The sequence below is a fragment of the Schistocerca serialis genome, chromosome 8 (assembly GCF_023864345.2).
Source record: "Schistocerca serialis cubense isolate TAMUIC-IGC-003099 chromosome 8, iqSchSeri2.2, whole genome shotgun sequence".
Lineage (NCBI taxonomy): Eukaryota > Metazoa > Arthropoda > Insecta > Orthoptera > Acrididae > Schistocerca > Schistocerca serialis.
In genome coordinates this window covers 533,363,569-533,378,157 of record NC_064645.1, presented here as the reverse complement: position 1 = coordinate 533,378,157, position 14,589 = coordinate 533,363,569, and the positions used below count along the sequence as shown (strand labels likewise).

Sequence of the window (14,589 nt, the reverse complement as noted above, 5' to 3'; positions counted from 1 at the left end):
TGTACATGACTGTTGGCAGCGGTGGTCACGAGAATGTACGGTCGCAAGAAGACCGGAATCCGGAGGTCTATGTGGCACTACCGAGACGTAAGACCATCCATCGTGTTCGGCATATGGCTCTGGCGCATCGTACAGCATCTGCAGCAGCAGTCTGAACAGCGGTTGACACCACAGTGACGTAACGAACTGTTGCAAATCGATTACTTCAACAACTCCGAGCCAGACGCTTTGTAGTATGCGTTCCACTGACCCCAAACCACAGCCATTTGTGACTTTAGAAGTGTCAAGCGAGAGCTCATTGGAGGTCAGAGTGGAGGTCTGTTGTGTTTCCTGATGGTACCTGGTTCTATCTCCGTGCCAGTGATTGCCGTGTGTTGGTTATAACTAGTCCGGTTGAAGACCTGCAACCAACCTATCTGAGTATTAGACACACTGGACCTCCGCCTGGAGTTATGTTCTGGAGTGAGATTTCGTATGGCAGCAAGAGCACTCTCGTGGTTATACCACTCAACCTGACGTCAAATTTGGTCCCGTGATTCGATCTTTTTTACTTCCATTCACGAACAGCATTACAGGAGGTGTTTTCCAACAGGATAACGTTGTTGTCACTCGACATGCTCCACAGTGTCTACTTGCTGTCTTGACCTGCTCGATCACCAGGTGTGTCTCCAGTCTAGTACATATGGAACATCATCCGACGACAACTCCAGTGTCATGTAGACACAGCATTAACCATCCCTATATTGACCGAACAAATGCATTAGCCATGGAACTCTATCCCACAAACTGACATCCGACACCTGTACAACACAATGCATGGAGATCTGCTTGTTTGCAGTCAACATTCTGGCGATTACACCGGTTATTAATGCCACAGAATTTCACATTTCCAATGACTTATTCCTCATTTACTGTGGTTTGTAGTGGTAATCTTCTGAATATGTTACCTAGAAAAATGTGTTACCAAAACTTCATTCCTCCATTTTAGTTATTTTTTGTTGTTGGGATTGTTTTTCCTTCGATATATATATATATATATATATATATATATATATATATATATATATATATATATATATACGAGGGTTATTCCAAAAGTAAGGTCCGGTTATAAAAAAAAAATCAAAACTAAAATGTTTTTTCAAAACAATTGTTTTATTTACATTCCTTACATCTTTATCTATTTTTCTACATAACTTCCATACTTATTTAAACATTTGTCACATCGTTCAACGAGCTTTTGAATGCCCATGTTATAGAAATCGGCCGCCTGTGACGATAACCAGTCCTTAACTGCTTCTTTCACTTCATCATCTGTGTCGAAGCGCTTGCCGCCGAGAAACTCCTTTAAGTAACGGAACAGGTGGAAATCACTTGGCGCCAGGTCCGGACTGTAAGGAGGATGGTCCATCTGTTCCCATCCAAATTTCTTGATCAGAGCTTGCGTTTCATTTGCAGTGTGGGGTCTGGCATTGTCATGCAACAACAAGATTGCAGACGACAAAAGACCACGTCGCTTATTCTGGATTGCACGTCGAAGTTTAGTCAGGGTAGCGCAGTAGGCGGCTTTATTAATCGTTGTTCCTCTCTCCATAAAGTCAACTAACAATACTCCACGTCTATCCCAGAACACAGTCGCCATAACCTTACGTGTTGAGATTGTCTGCTTTGCCTTGACCTTGACTGGCGATGACGCGTGACGCCATTGCATTGACTGACGTTTAGACTCTGGAGTGATGTGAGAAACCCATGTCTCATCCCCTGTGACAACATTGTCTAAAAGACTGTCACCTTCCTTATGATATCGCTCAAAAAAATCAAGAGCAAAAGCCATTCTTTTCATTCGTTGGGGCTCAGTAAGCAGCCTGGGAACCCAACGGGCACACGATTTGTGAAACTTCAAATTTTCAGACACAATTCTGTACAAAGTTGTTCTACTCACATTCGGAAAATGCATGTCTACGTCTGTAATAGTGAATCGGCGATCTTCACGAATTTTTTTGTCAACCGCATTGACCAAATCGTCTGAAATCACTGATGGTCGGCCACACCGTGGTTCATCGTGCACATTATCCCGTCCTTCATTAAAAGATCGCACCCACTTGCGCACTTTACTGTCGCTCATTATGTTAGGACCGTACACTTCAGTAATCTGCCGATGGATTTCCGCCGCTGAATTGTTTGTTGCAGACAAAACCGTATCACTGACCTTACTTCACAATTGGCGGGCTGATCAATTGTCTTAAACATTGTAAAGTGACACTGTGAACTACACTCAGCAACAGTAACAAAGCGAATGGCGGCGTTTGACGCGCAAGGCTTGCCGGGAGTCGGCGCGCATGCGTGTTTTGTCATTGGCGCCAAATTTCAATAGTTACGGCGAATCGGACCTTACTTTTGGAATAACCCTCGTATATATAGCAAATCATACTTGGAAAGTGTATTTTTTGCCCAAACATACACTGTTTTAAATGGAACAGTTTCTATTGACAATAACAAACTAAAAGTAGCTTAAATTAGAATGTCAAGTGATTCATCCTGTTTATATAGAGGGTGAACGGGAATAAAACCGACAAACTGTAGCGACTGATTCCTGACTGGATTTGAAGGAAAAAAGGTCCTATCAGTATGTGTCCAGAAATGCACCGTACCCACAGTAGATAGCGCTGCCGAATGAAAGCTCATCTGACCACGTGTCGTGTGTTCCTTGTATGTTGCAAGCTGTGTGATTGACGTAGCATACTATAAGCAGCAGAACGGTTCGTAGGTAAAGAGGACTGGTGACATAAATCCCATAACTGTGATGGTCTAGTCGATTAGATCCTTCTTGGAGAGGGAACTACGATGCTGATAATCCTTGCACTCATTGCAGATTATAGGGACAGTTACGGTTGTCACGCAGGATACATACCACCGTACTTTGGCTCACACAACGTTGGCGGGCCACTTGCCTGGAGCTTGTGCTATGGTTTGTCTCAAAATCATGTAGAACCCGGTCCTCCAAATCTGGTGTGCGCACAGTCCGCCACCTCCCTGCACGTTCATCTGCCTCAAAGGACCTGTGATCACACATATGCCAAAAACGAGATTGAAATGTTGTGTGATGTAGCCGGTGTGGGCGAGGGTATTTGTTTTGGCCTAGCCATGGTGCCTCTCGACCCTTTCCATGTGCCTGGCCGTCCACAAACACCATCGCGGCTTCTTCCCGACGTTAATACGGAACAACTCAGCTGCTTACATAGCGTACAGCACACAAGGAACATATGGCACACTGTCAGAGAAACTTTCATTCGTCAACACCGTCTATCGTGACAACGATTCATTTCCGTACGCATGTCCATAGGACCTTTTATCCTCCATTTACAGTCATGAATCCGTCGCCATGTCCTACGGGCACCTCTGCCACTTACCCGCTCGTCGAAGAGTTCATTTAAATATCCGCGCACAGCACGACTGTTATGTACGGGCGCCCCATCATGCTGCAACCACATGCGCAGCCGTACGTCCAGGGGAACATCTTCCAGCAGGCCGGGTCGAGTTTCCTGCAAAAAGTGAAGGTAGTTCGCCCCGGTAAGTCAAGAAGGTAGGCGGCCGGCCCAATCAGATGTTCACCACAATGCCTGCCCAAATGTTGAACGAAAATCGTTCCTGGTGTCTGTGGACATATGTGACGTGATTTCCTCTTACCCAGAAATGAAAGTCCGAGTGCTGTAAAGGTCATCTCGAGGGAAGGTGCACTCGTCGGTAAACATCACAATGGTGGGAGAGTCGGGATCTCGTGCAACACGTCGCAGGAGCCGTCGGTAAAACCATAGGTTGTGTTCATAGTCCGCCATAGTCCGCCCATGTCGTGTCCAACCGCTCGAGTACTTGTCGTAGGTTTTTCCTCGAAGCTCTCGAGAACAGTCTCTTCAAAGGCAGCACCACATAGTGTTCGAGGTCTTCCAGCTTCATCATGATATCCTGTTATGGTCAATATTGAGGGATATGACAGGAATGATCGCTCCAAAAAAGAAATTCAAGTATGCATGGGCTCGAAAACGCATACCTTAAGAACTATGAACAGTTGTTGATCTTCTATGCTCTGAAACAAATCTCGTCTACTACAAGCTCTTTGCTTTACATATTTTGGGAAGTTGTGGTATGGACCAAAACAAAAGAAAATCTCAGTAAACATGTGCTCTAAAACGCATACCTTGAGAGTTGTGAGCACTTGTTCATCTTCGCTACTTTGAAGGACGACTCTTTTAATGAACAAGAGTTCGTAACTTTTAAAGTATGCGTTTTAGAGGACATGTTTACTGAACATTTTTTCCTTGTTTTGGTCCATAATACCACTTCCCTAAATATGGAAAGCAAAGAGCTTGGAGTGTAAGAGATTTGTTTCATAATATCGAAGATCAAGGATTGCTCATAGCTCTTAAGGTATGCGTTAAAACGCATATTTTCTTGACTTTTTTGTTTCGAATGACCATTCCTGTCATTCTTCTGAAAAACCGTGCGTATAATATATATAATTATCGAGTTGAGCCTCAATCGACTGCGTGGTAACAATCAGTTTCGTTTTAGTGTCTAGATCTTCTTCTTGTTCCAGCTTTGACTTCCTCCCACTATCTTCTGAGCCCACCAAGAAGTGCTCCTTTATGCTCTTTTGGCAAAGGTCCTCTCCGTTTTTTGGGTGTTGATGCCATTTTAAAACCTTAGTAGTTGTTCACCAATCTTCTAAATTTGTTCCTGTCAGGAATTTCTCTCTCTGAGATATCAATCTGCCTAAGAACTTTTTTACATTCTTCGAACCTTGTGTCCTTAGATTGGATGAAACTCCATATTCTTTTTGTTAGTCGGTCACCATCCATCCTCATGAGGTGACCCTAAAATAACAGTCGTCTCTTCTCAATGCTGGGATAGTTTCTGTCTTGCTCTACAAGTCCTCATTTGCTCTCATGCGCCATTGTCCATCAACCTATCTATTACCTAGGAGTTTCCTAAATGCCCTACGCTCTCGCTTTTCCAGCTGCTCAGCTTGTATATTCACGGTTTTGGACGCATATATGCCCTCAGGTTTTACAACTGTATTATAGTGTCGGAATTTGGCCCCTATACTCAAAGGATTTTTGTTATAGATATACTTTGTCATTTTATATGCCTTGTCTAACTTCCTCATCCTGAAATTAACTGCTTCTTCTTCTTCTAATCCATTCTCCCGGATGACTTCACCGAGATACCTGAAATTCTTAACTCCTCCGATTTTTCCCAGATTGGTCATCATGCATTCAGATCCATCACAGGTGTTCGTTATATAGTCTTTAGAATAGACATCTGGAGTCCAGCGTTTTCAGCAATTTCTGATAGCCTATTGATCTTGTTGACTGCTGACTCTATGTTGTTTGCAAAAACGGCCAGGTCATCTGCAAAGGCCAATCAGTCAATGTACACCCCTTTGCTCTTAGGACCACGTCAGAACCGCTCTTCATTTGTTTCTTTTTGGGCTAACAACTTCCTCCACTCTCGAATGACCTTTTCCAAGACGCAGTTAAAAACGAGTGGCGATAGTCCATCTCATTGTCTTATATAGTCAGTACAACAAAACACCAGTCCAGAGTTGCATATTTTAGTTTTTTTATTCATTCTATGACTAGTTTCGGGCCGAAATCCATTTTCAATTCACAGTAATAAGGTCAAAATGGTATTTCCGAAGATGTAGAAATCATGTTAGCTATGTTATACTTTTTCGGGGAACAGATGCACAAAATATGAAAACAATTTTCGAACTCCAGAAAAGAACCATAAGAATAATAACCAAAAATGCTAGCCGAGCTCATTGTAAAGATCTGTTCAAAACACTGGGGATTTAAACTGTTCCATGTGAATAGACTTACCAGTCAGCTGCACATGTAAAAAATAACATCGGTAATTACTGCACAAACAGCTCTGTCCATGACCATACGACAAGAGATAGAATCAACTTAGGTTTACCAAGAAAAAGTAAAAATAAAACTCAAAACAGCATTTTCTACCAAGGGATAAAACTGTACAACAAACTATCAAGGGAGATTAAAGAAATTGCAGATAAAAAGTACCTGTTATGTAATACATTTTATACACTGAAGGATTACTTAGATAAAACAGAGTAGGGGTTTAATAAAAAATGTCATAGAAATAAATAACAATAATAATGATTATAAAACATCCAAAATTTCACATAACACCATCATTTTATGTTTTTTTCCATCTTTTATCCTTTCTAGAAATACTTACCCCCAAGCTATGCATAGCACAGTACTAACACCTCTTCCTCTTTCTGAGCTAAACGTCTTACTCATTATGGTGGGATGCTGACTCAGTTTTTCAGGATAGCAAAGGGGAAGTTGCGATACAGAAAATGACCCAGAGATCACCAGTTTGTGTGTGTGTGTGTCTGTGTGTGTGTGTGTGTGTGTGTGTGTGTGTGTGTGTGTGTGTGTGTGTGTGTGTGTGTAGTGAGTGAAGTGATATGAAACAATGTGTGTATAGTGTGTGCAGTGACTGATAGTGAGATATGAGTGAACAGAGTGGCATTACATTATTTAATAAGTTAATTGTAAAAACAGTATTGTGTACCAGGAGTAACTCTAATGATTGTCTCTAACTAGAAGTGTGTAAATATATGTGTATACGAATTAGCTTATTTTAAATTGATCTAAATTTGTAAATATTTTGACGTGTCCTATATCCTTGTAAAAAGAGATCTACGGATGAATAAAGCTACTACTACTACTACTACTACTACTACATGTCAAAAGTGTGCAACGAACAGTTGCAGCGCATACAGGTAAGTTACCTGCATGCGCTGAAACTGTTCGTTGCACAATTCTGACAGGGTTTTCACACCTTTTGACCACGTCACGATGATTTGAAAATGTGTCTCGGCGCGAAACTAGTTGTTGTTGTTGTGGTCTTCAGTCCTGAGACTGGTTTCATGCAGCTCTCCATGCTACTCTATCCTGTGCAAGCTTCTTCATCTCCCAGTACCTACTGCAGCCTACATCCTTCTGAATCTGCTTAGTGTATTCATCTCTTGGTCTCCCTCTACGATTTTTACCCTCCACGCTGCCCTTCAATACTAAATTGGTGATCCCTCGATGTCTCAGAACATGTCCTACCAACTGATCCCTTCTCCTAGTCAAATTGTGCCACAAGCTCCTCTTCTCCCCAACTCTATTCAATACCTCCTAATTAGTTATGTGATCTACCCATCTAATCTGCAGCATTCATCTGTAGCACCACATTTCGAAAGCTTCTATTCTCTTCTCTCTAAACTATTTATCGTCCACGTTTCACTTCCATACATGGCTACACTCCATCAAATACTATCAGAAACGACTTCCTGACATTTATACTCGATATTAACAAATTTTTTTCTTCAGAAACGCTTTCCTTGCCATTGCCAGTCTACATTTTATATCCTCTCTACTTCAACCATCATCAGTTATTTTGCTCCCCAAATAGCAAAACTCCTTTACTACTTTAAGTGTCTCATTTCCTTATCTAATTCCTTCAGCATCACCCGTTTTAATTCGACTACATTCCATTATCCTCGTTTTGCTTTTGTTGATGTTCATCGTATACCCTCCTTTCAAGAAACTATCCATTCCGTTCAACAGCTCTTCCAAGTCCTTTGCTGTCTCTGACAGAATTACAATGTCATCGGCGAACCTCAAAGTTTTTGTTTCTTCTCCATGGACTTTAATACCTACTCCGAACTTTTCTTTTGTTTCCTTTATTGCTTGCTTAGTATGCAGATTGAATAACATCGGGGAGAGGCTGCAACCCTGTCTCACTCCCTTCCCAACCACTGCTTCCCTTTCATACCCATCAACTCTTATAACTGCCATTTGGTTTCTGCAAAAAATTGTAAATAGCCTTTCGCTCCCTGTATTTTACCCCTACCACCTTCAGAAACTAGTAATCGAGTGAATAAAAAAGTAAAATTTGCAGCTTTGGTCTTGTTTTTCGTTATACTGATTAACAAAAATGTTCAGATGTGTGAAAACTTAAGGGACTTAACTGCTAATGTCATCAGTCCCTAAGCTTACACACTACTGAACTTAAATTATCCTAAGGACCAACACACACATCCATGCCCGAACGAGGACTTGAACCTCCACCAGGACCAGCCGCACAGTCCATGACTGCAGCGCCCGAGACCGCTCTGCTAATCCCACGCGGAACTGATTAACAGAAGTTGCTGATCCACAGCTGCTCTAGCATGCTGGAAGTTCATATATATGTGTTTCTTCGATGCTTATTCACTGAAACAGTTCCCCACAGTCGTTTAATGAGCAAAGTAAGAGCATATGGACTATAAGACCAATTGTGTGATTCGATTGAAGAGTTCCTAGATAACAGAACGCAGCATGTCATTCTCAATGGAGAGAAGTCTTCCGAAGTAAGAGTGATTTCAGGTGTGCCGCGGGGGAGTGTCGTAGGACCGTTGCTATTCACAATATATATATATATATATATATATATATATATATATATATATATATATATATATATATAAATTACCTTGTGGATGACATCGGAAGTTCACTGAGGCTTTTGCGGATGATGCTGTGGTATATCGAGAGGTTGTAACAAGGGAAAATTGTACTGAAATGCAGGAGGATCTGCAGCGAATTGACGCATAGTGCAGGGAATGGCAATTGAATCTCAATGTAGACAAGTGTAATGTGCTGCGAATACATAGAAAGAAAGATCCCTTATCATTTAGCTACAATATATCGGGTCAGCAACTGGTAGCAGTTAATTCCATAAATTATCTGGGAGTACGCATTAGGAGTGATTTAAAGTGGAATGATCATATAAAGCTGATCGTCGGTAAAGCAGATGCCGGACTGAGATTCATTGGAAGAATCCTAAGGAAATGCAATCCGAAAACAAAGGAAGTAGGTTACAGTACGCTTGTTCGCCCACTGCTTGAATACTGCTCAGCAGTGTGGGATCCGTACCAGACAGGGTTGATAGAAGAGATAGAGAAGATCCAACTGAGAGCAGCGCGCCAGCGCGCTTCGTTACAGGATCATTTAGTAATCGTGAAAGCGTTCAGGAGATGATAGATAAACTCCAGTGGACGACTGTGCAGGAGAGACGCTCAGTAGCTCGGTACGGGCTGTTGTTGAAGTTTCGAGAACATACCTTCACCGAGAAGTTACGCAGTAAATTGCTCCCTCCTACGTATATCTCGCGAAGAGACCACGAGGATAAAATCAGAGAGATTAGAGCCCACACAGAAGCATACCGGCAATCCTTCTTTCCACGAACAGTATGAGACAGGAATAGTAGGTAGAACCGATAGAGGTACTCAGGGTACCCTCCGGTACACACCGTCAGGTGGCTTGCGGAGTATGGATGTAGATGTAGATGTAGATTATCTCTGTTTCCGCGCCTATTCACTCGAACTTCATGTCTGGTCAGACTTGTAAGCTCTGAAAGAGAGTGCTCTGCCCGCAGGTAATGTGGAGTGCACACAGGAGGGTGCCGTGGCCAGACCGCAGCGGCCCTGAGTATCGATCGCCAGGCGCCGCCCACGCAGCCGAGTTGGGGCGGTGGCGGCGGCGGCGGCGGCGGCGGCGGTGGAGGCGGCTGCCGGTCACAGCCACAGAAGCGTGATAAACGCGGGCCCAGCAGCCGGCAGCAGGCGCCGGGCAGCCATAAATCACGGCGCGACTGCGGCCGGCGGCCGCACCGCAGTGCAACGCGCTGCGCCGCCGGTGACGGGGGCGGCGGCGACCGTCTGACAGGTGCCGCGCACTCGCGACGGAGTCGCCCACACGTCTTGTGCGGAGGTCGGCCTCTGTGACCAGCAGGCGACACACGTCACCGAGGCAGCCCTGGTCCGTGGCGGCCGGGGACGGTCTAATAGGCGCCAAGGGAGGGCCACCACAACAGAAAAGAATCCTACTAAAAACATTTATGAAAAAATCAGTTGTAAGTGTAAACTCTATATCTTGTCGGGTAATGACAATTAAAGAATTTTTTTTCCTGACATACCTCGTGGTCCTGCCACATTAATGTGTCCACCACTTACGTTCGACGTCAGAGTGCGATAACCATTCGCAGACTGAAACGTCCCCTTAGAAAAATTATGAATAACTGTGCTGGTAAACTTCTACGTTATTTGATTTTCAACCAGCTGAGCAGAACTGAACGTACTCAGACATTTCTCTCTTTACTAATTCTGATCATCACTAAACTGACACACAATATTTTTTTTAGCGCAACGCAATCTGACTTTGAATAATACCCACAAAAGAATGGCCCTGACTAACAATAACCTATACCTTTCATGAATCACTTACCGTAGCTCACAAAAATCTTTGTTACTCGAACTACTGCAATACAGCCAGCGCCAATACTGCAGGTAAGTAAAATATTCTAACTAATGAATGCACTAACTACTGATAGCCGGCCGCGGTGGCCGTGCGGTTCTAGGCGCTCCTTTGATAAAGAGCAAACAATGTATTTACCTTAATAATACATTATATATATATATATATATATATATATATATATATATATATATATATATATATATATATATATATACTGGGTGGTCAGAAAATGTGTGAAATGCTTGTAGGGATGTTACAGGGCAGGTTGTACTGAGACATAAATGTTAAGAAAGAAATTCGATACGTTGGTCCGTTTCCGAGTTATTTAGCATAGAATAAAGCCAATTGGGGCGTCAGGCGCTTGCATTCAAGCGGCCTGCCAGGGGCGGTGTTGCCCAACGAGTGCTTTGTCTCGTTAGCTGAAACTTGAATTTACGCGCGCGACGATCTGATTGGCTAACTTCAATGCTAAATAACTCGGAAACGGCGCAACATATCGAATTTCTTACTTAACATTTATGTCTCAGTACACCCTTCCCTGCAACATCCCTACAAGTATTTCACACATTTTCTGACCATCCTTATATATATATATATATATATATATATATATATATATATATATATATATATAAAATCATGACATCCATATTTACAAATTTCCTTTTTCTGGCGGACACGACCAGATCGTCTGCTCAAAAGTATGGCATCTCTCTCTCCACATCCACCACTGCCAGCGGCTCACCTCCAACTGCACAACGCTACGCACAGTTCACATCCAACTGCCCAACACTACAATAGCGAATATGCCAACAATGCCAACTAGCCACATTCTGCACACAACACAGTCAGTGATTTTCATACAGAGCGCTACTGGCGTTACCAACATAAAAACCTAAACAGCCTACTTACAAGACTGCAGATGGCGGCACCAGCAGTCAATGATACGTAACTCGCCGGTGGCGGGGGTTGAGAATAGATGGGAGAGGAAGTTCAGTTGTTGTAGTGATGCAACCTCACTCTGGTGTCGGGATACGGGGGGGGGGGGGGGGGAGAAGGTACAATCGTAATGATGCGGAAAAAGAACCGATTTATCGGACGTTCGATAGAGCATGAGTATTGGATTTCGAGCAAAGGATGGAAACAATTTCGAAAAGGCTAAGTTGGTAAACCGTTCGCGTGCTACCGTTATTAAAGTATACCGTGCGCGACAACAAAATGACGCTACTCAAAATTGCCGCCATGCCAACTGCGGTGCACCACGGCAGGGGTGAACGACGGCTCCGTAAATTTCTGATGGCGAATAGACATGCAACTGCTGGGCAACTGATCGCCCAGATCAACCAAGAGGCTACCAACACTCTCTCCACAACGACAGCTGCAGGCGCCTGCTTAATGCACCCATGCTGACAGCGACGAAGGCTGGAATTTGCACAGCAACAGCGCAAATGGAAGTCCACTGTGTGGCGACAGGTGATCCTTCCAGATGTAGCACGTCTCATGCTCCACCAGACACATGGTCGTTGGCGTATATGACGTCAAACATCAGAAAGCAAACAAAGAGGAAGCGATATGGCCGAGGGAATATTTCCGTGGCTTTCCCTGGATAATGTCGTCGTTATGGAAGGCACAATGCATCAACAAAGGTGTGCATCTGTCTTTGGATACCATGTCCACCCCAAGACGCAGTTTCCTTTTTACTCGGCACGAAGGCGTCTTTGAGCAGGATAATGCAACTTATCACACAGCCTGCAGTGTACGTGCATCGTACGTAGAGCATCAAGATGGGTTTAACGTACTTCCCTGGCCACCAAACTCGACGGATTTAAAATTAATCGAGAATCTGTGGGGCAATGTCGATCAAGGTAATAGCGCCATTGATCCTCACCCGGAGGCCCAGCGCACGTGGCCACAGCACTGGAGCTGATACGGTTGAAAACAATTCTGTGTACCACGAAAGTCGGCAGTGTTACAATTGTAAATGCACAACGTCAATATGTCGCAACATAAGTCAGAGTAATGATTCTAATAAGCGGGAAGCCTAGTAGAAACTGTGCCAGCAGGGAGTGTGGGCGTGGGGACTGAAGCGTACTGTTGGTTTCACGGGACATCATTCAGTATTTATTGGTAAACACACAATCACTATATTACTTCTCATGGTTAGACCAATTTCATAATCGTGATAACATACACTACTGGCCATTAAAATTGCTACACCACGAAGATGACGTGCTGCAGACGCGAAATTTAACCGACAGGAAGAAGATGCTGTGATATGCAAATGATTAGCTTTTCAGAGCATTCACACAAGGGTGGTGCCGGTGCCGTCACCTACAACGTGCTGACATGAGGGAAGTTTCCAACCGACTTCTCAAACACAAACAGCAGTTGACCGGCGTTGCCTGGTGAAACGTTGTTGTGATGCCTCGTGTAAGGAGGAGAAATGCGTACCATCACGTTTCCGACTTTGATAAAGGTCGGATTGTCGCCTATCGCGATTGCGGTTTATCGTATCGCGACATTGCTGCTTGCGTTGGTCGATATCCAATGACTGTTAGCAGAATATTGAATCGTTGGGTTCAGGAGGGTAACACGAAACGCCGTGCTGGATCCCAACGGCCTCGTATCACTAGCAGTCGAGATGACAGGCATCTTATCCGCATGGCTGTAATGGATCGTGCATCCACATCTCGATCCCTGAGTCAACAGATGGTGACGTTTGCAAGACAACATACATCTGCACGAACAGTTCGAATACGTTTGCAGCAGCGTGGACTATCAGCTCGGAGACCGTGGCTGCGATTACCCTTGACGCTGCACCACAGACAGGAGCGCCTGCGATCGTATACTCAACGACGAACCTGGGTGCACGAATGGCAAAACGTCATTTTTTCGGATGAATCCAGGTTCTGTTTATAGCATCATGATGGTCGCATCCGTGTTTGGCGACATCGCGGTGAACGCACATTGGAAGCGTGTGTTCGTCCTTGCCATACTGGCGTATCAAACGGTTCAAATGGCTCTGTGCACTATGGGACTCAACTGCTTAGGTCATTAGTCCCCTAGAACTTAGAACTAGTTAAACCTAACTAACCTAAGGACATCACACACATCCATGCCCGAGGCAGGATTCGAACCTGCGACCGGAGCGGTCTCGCGGTTCCGGACTGCAGCGCCCAGAACCGCACGGCCACTACGCCGGCTACTGGCGTATCACCCGGCGTGATGATATGGGATGCCATTGGTTATACGTCTCGGTCACCTCTTGTCCGCATTGACGGCACTTTGAACAGTTGACGTTACATTTCAGATGTGTTACGAGCCGTGGCTCTACCCTTCATTCGACCCCTGCAAAACCCTACATTTCAGCAGGATAATGCGCGACCGCATGTTGCAAGTCCTGTAGGGACCTTTCTGGATACAAAAAATGTTCGACTGCTGCCCTGGCCAGCACATTCTCCAGATCTCTCACCAATTGAAAACGTCTGGTCAATGGTGCTCGAGCAAGTGGCTCGTCACAATACGCCAGTCACTACTTTTGATGAACTGTGGTATCGTGTTGAAGTTGCATGGGCAGCTGTACCTGTACACGCCATCCAAGCTCTGTTTAACTCAAGGCCCAGGCTTATCAACGCCGTTATTACGGCCAGAGGTGGTTGTTCTGGGTACTAATTCTCATGATCTATGCACCCAAATTGCGTGAAAATATAATCACATGTAAGTGCTAATATAATATATTTGTCTAATGTATATCCGTTTATCATCTGCATTTCTTCTTGGTATAGCAATTTTAATAGCAAGTAGTGTAGTTTAACGTCCATCTGCATTTCATTTTGCCCTTTGCGATTCGCTACAGACGTTTATAAGTTAATTATCGATGCCCGAGGCAGGATTCGAACCTGCGACCGTAGTGGTCGCTCGGTTCCAGACTGTAGCGCCTAGAAGCGCACGGTCACTCTGGCCAGCAACTGCCGCCAACTAAGACACAAACGTGACTGAAAAGGCAGCTAAAATGGGTAACGCTGTAATCCTACAATAACAGCTTGAAACAACTTTGCTCATACAACAACCAACCACAATGTTTTACAAACAACGTCACTTGTATACTGATCAATGACAATGTTTGCCGGACAACATAGCTCAAACAATGATGAGCCACACTATGCATACGCATCACACTGCTGTACTACCTCACAGCATCAAACAGGAACAC

The 14,589-nt window shown here is 44.1% G+C and overlaps 1 protein-coding gene across 1 annotated transcript in view; it reads left to right on the top strand.

Moving 5' to 3' along the window:
* The window catches only part of LOC126417106 (homeobox protein Hox-D9-like), a 95,869-nt gene extending 86,025 nt beyond the window's left edge, over positions 1-9,844 (top strand). The window contains exon 2 of the mRNA XM_050085001.1: positions 9,533-9,844. Coding sequence (XP_049940958.1) covers positions 9,533-9,844 — 312 coding nt within the window. The remainder of the gene's footprint in view (positions 1-9,532) is intronic.
* The last annotated feature ends 4,745 nt before the right edge of the window (positions 9,845-14,589 follow it).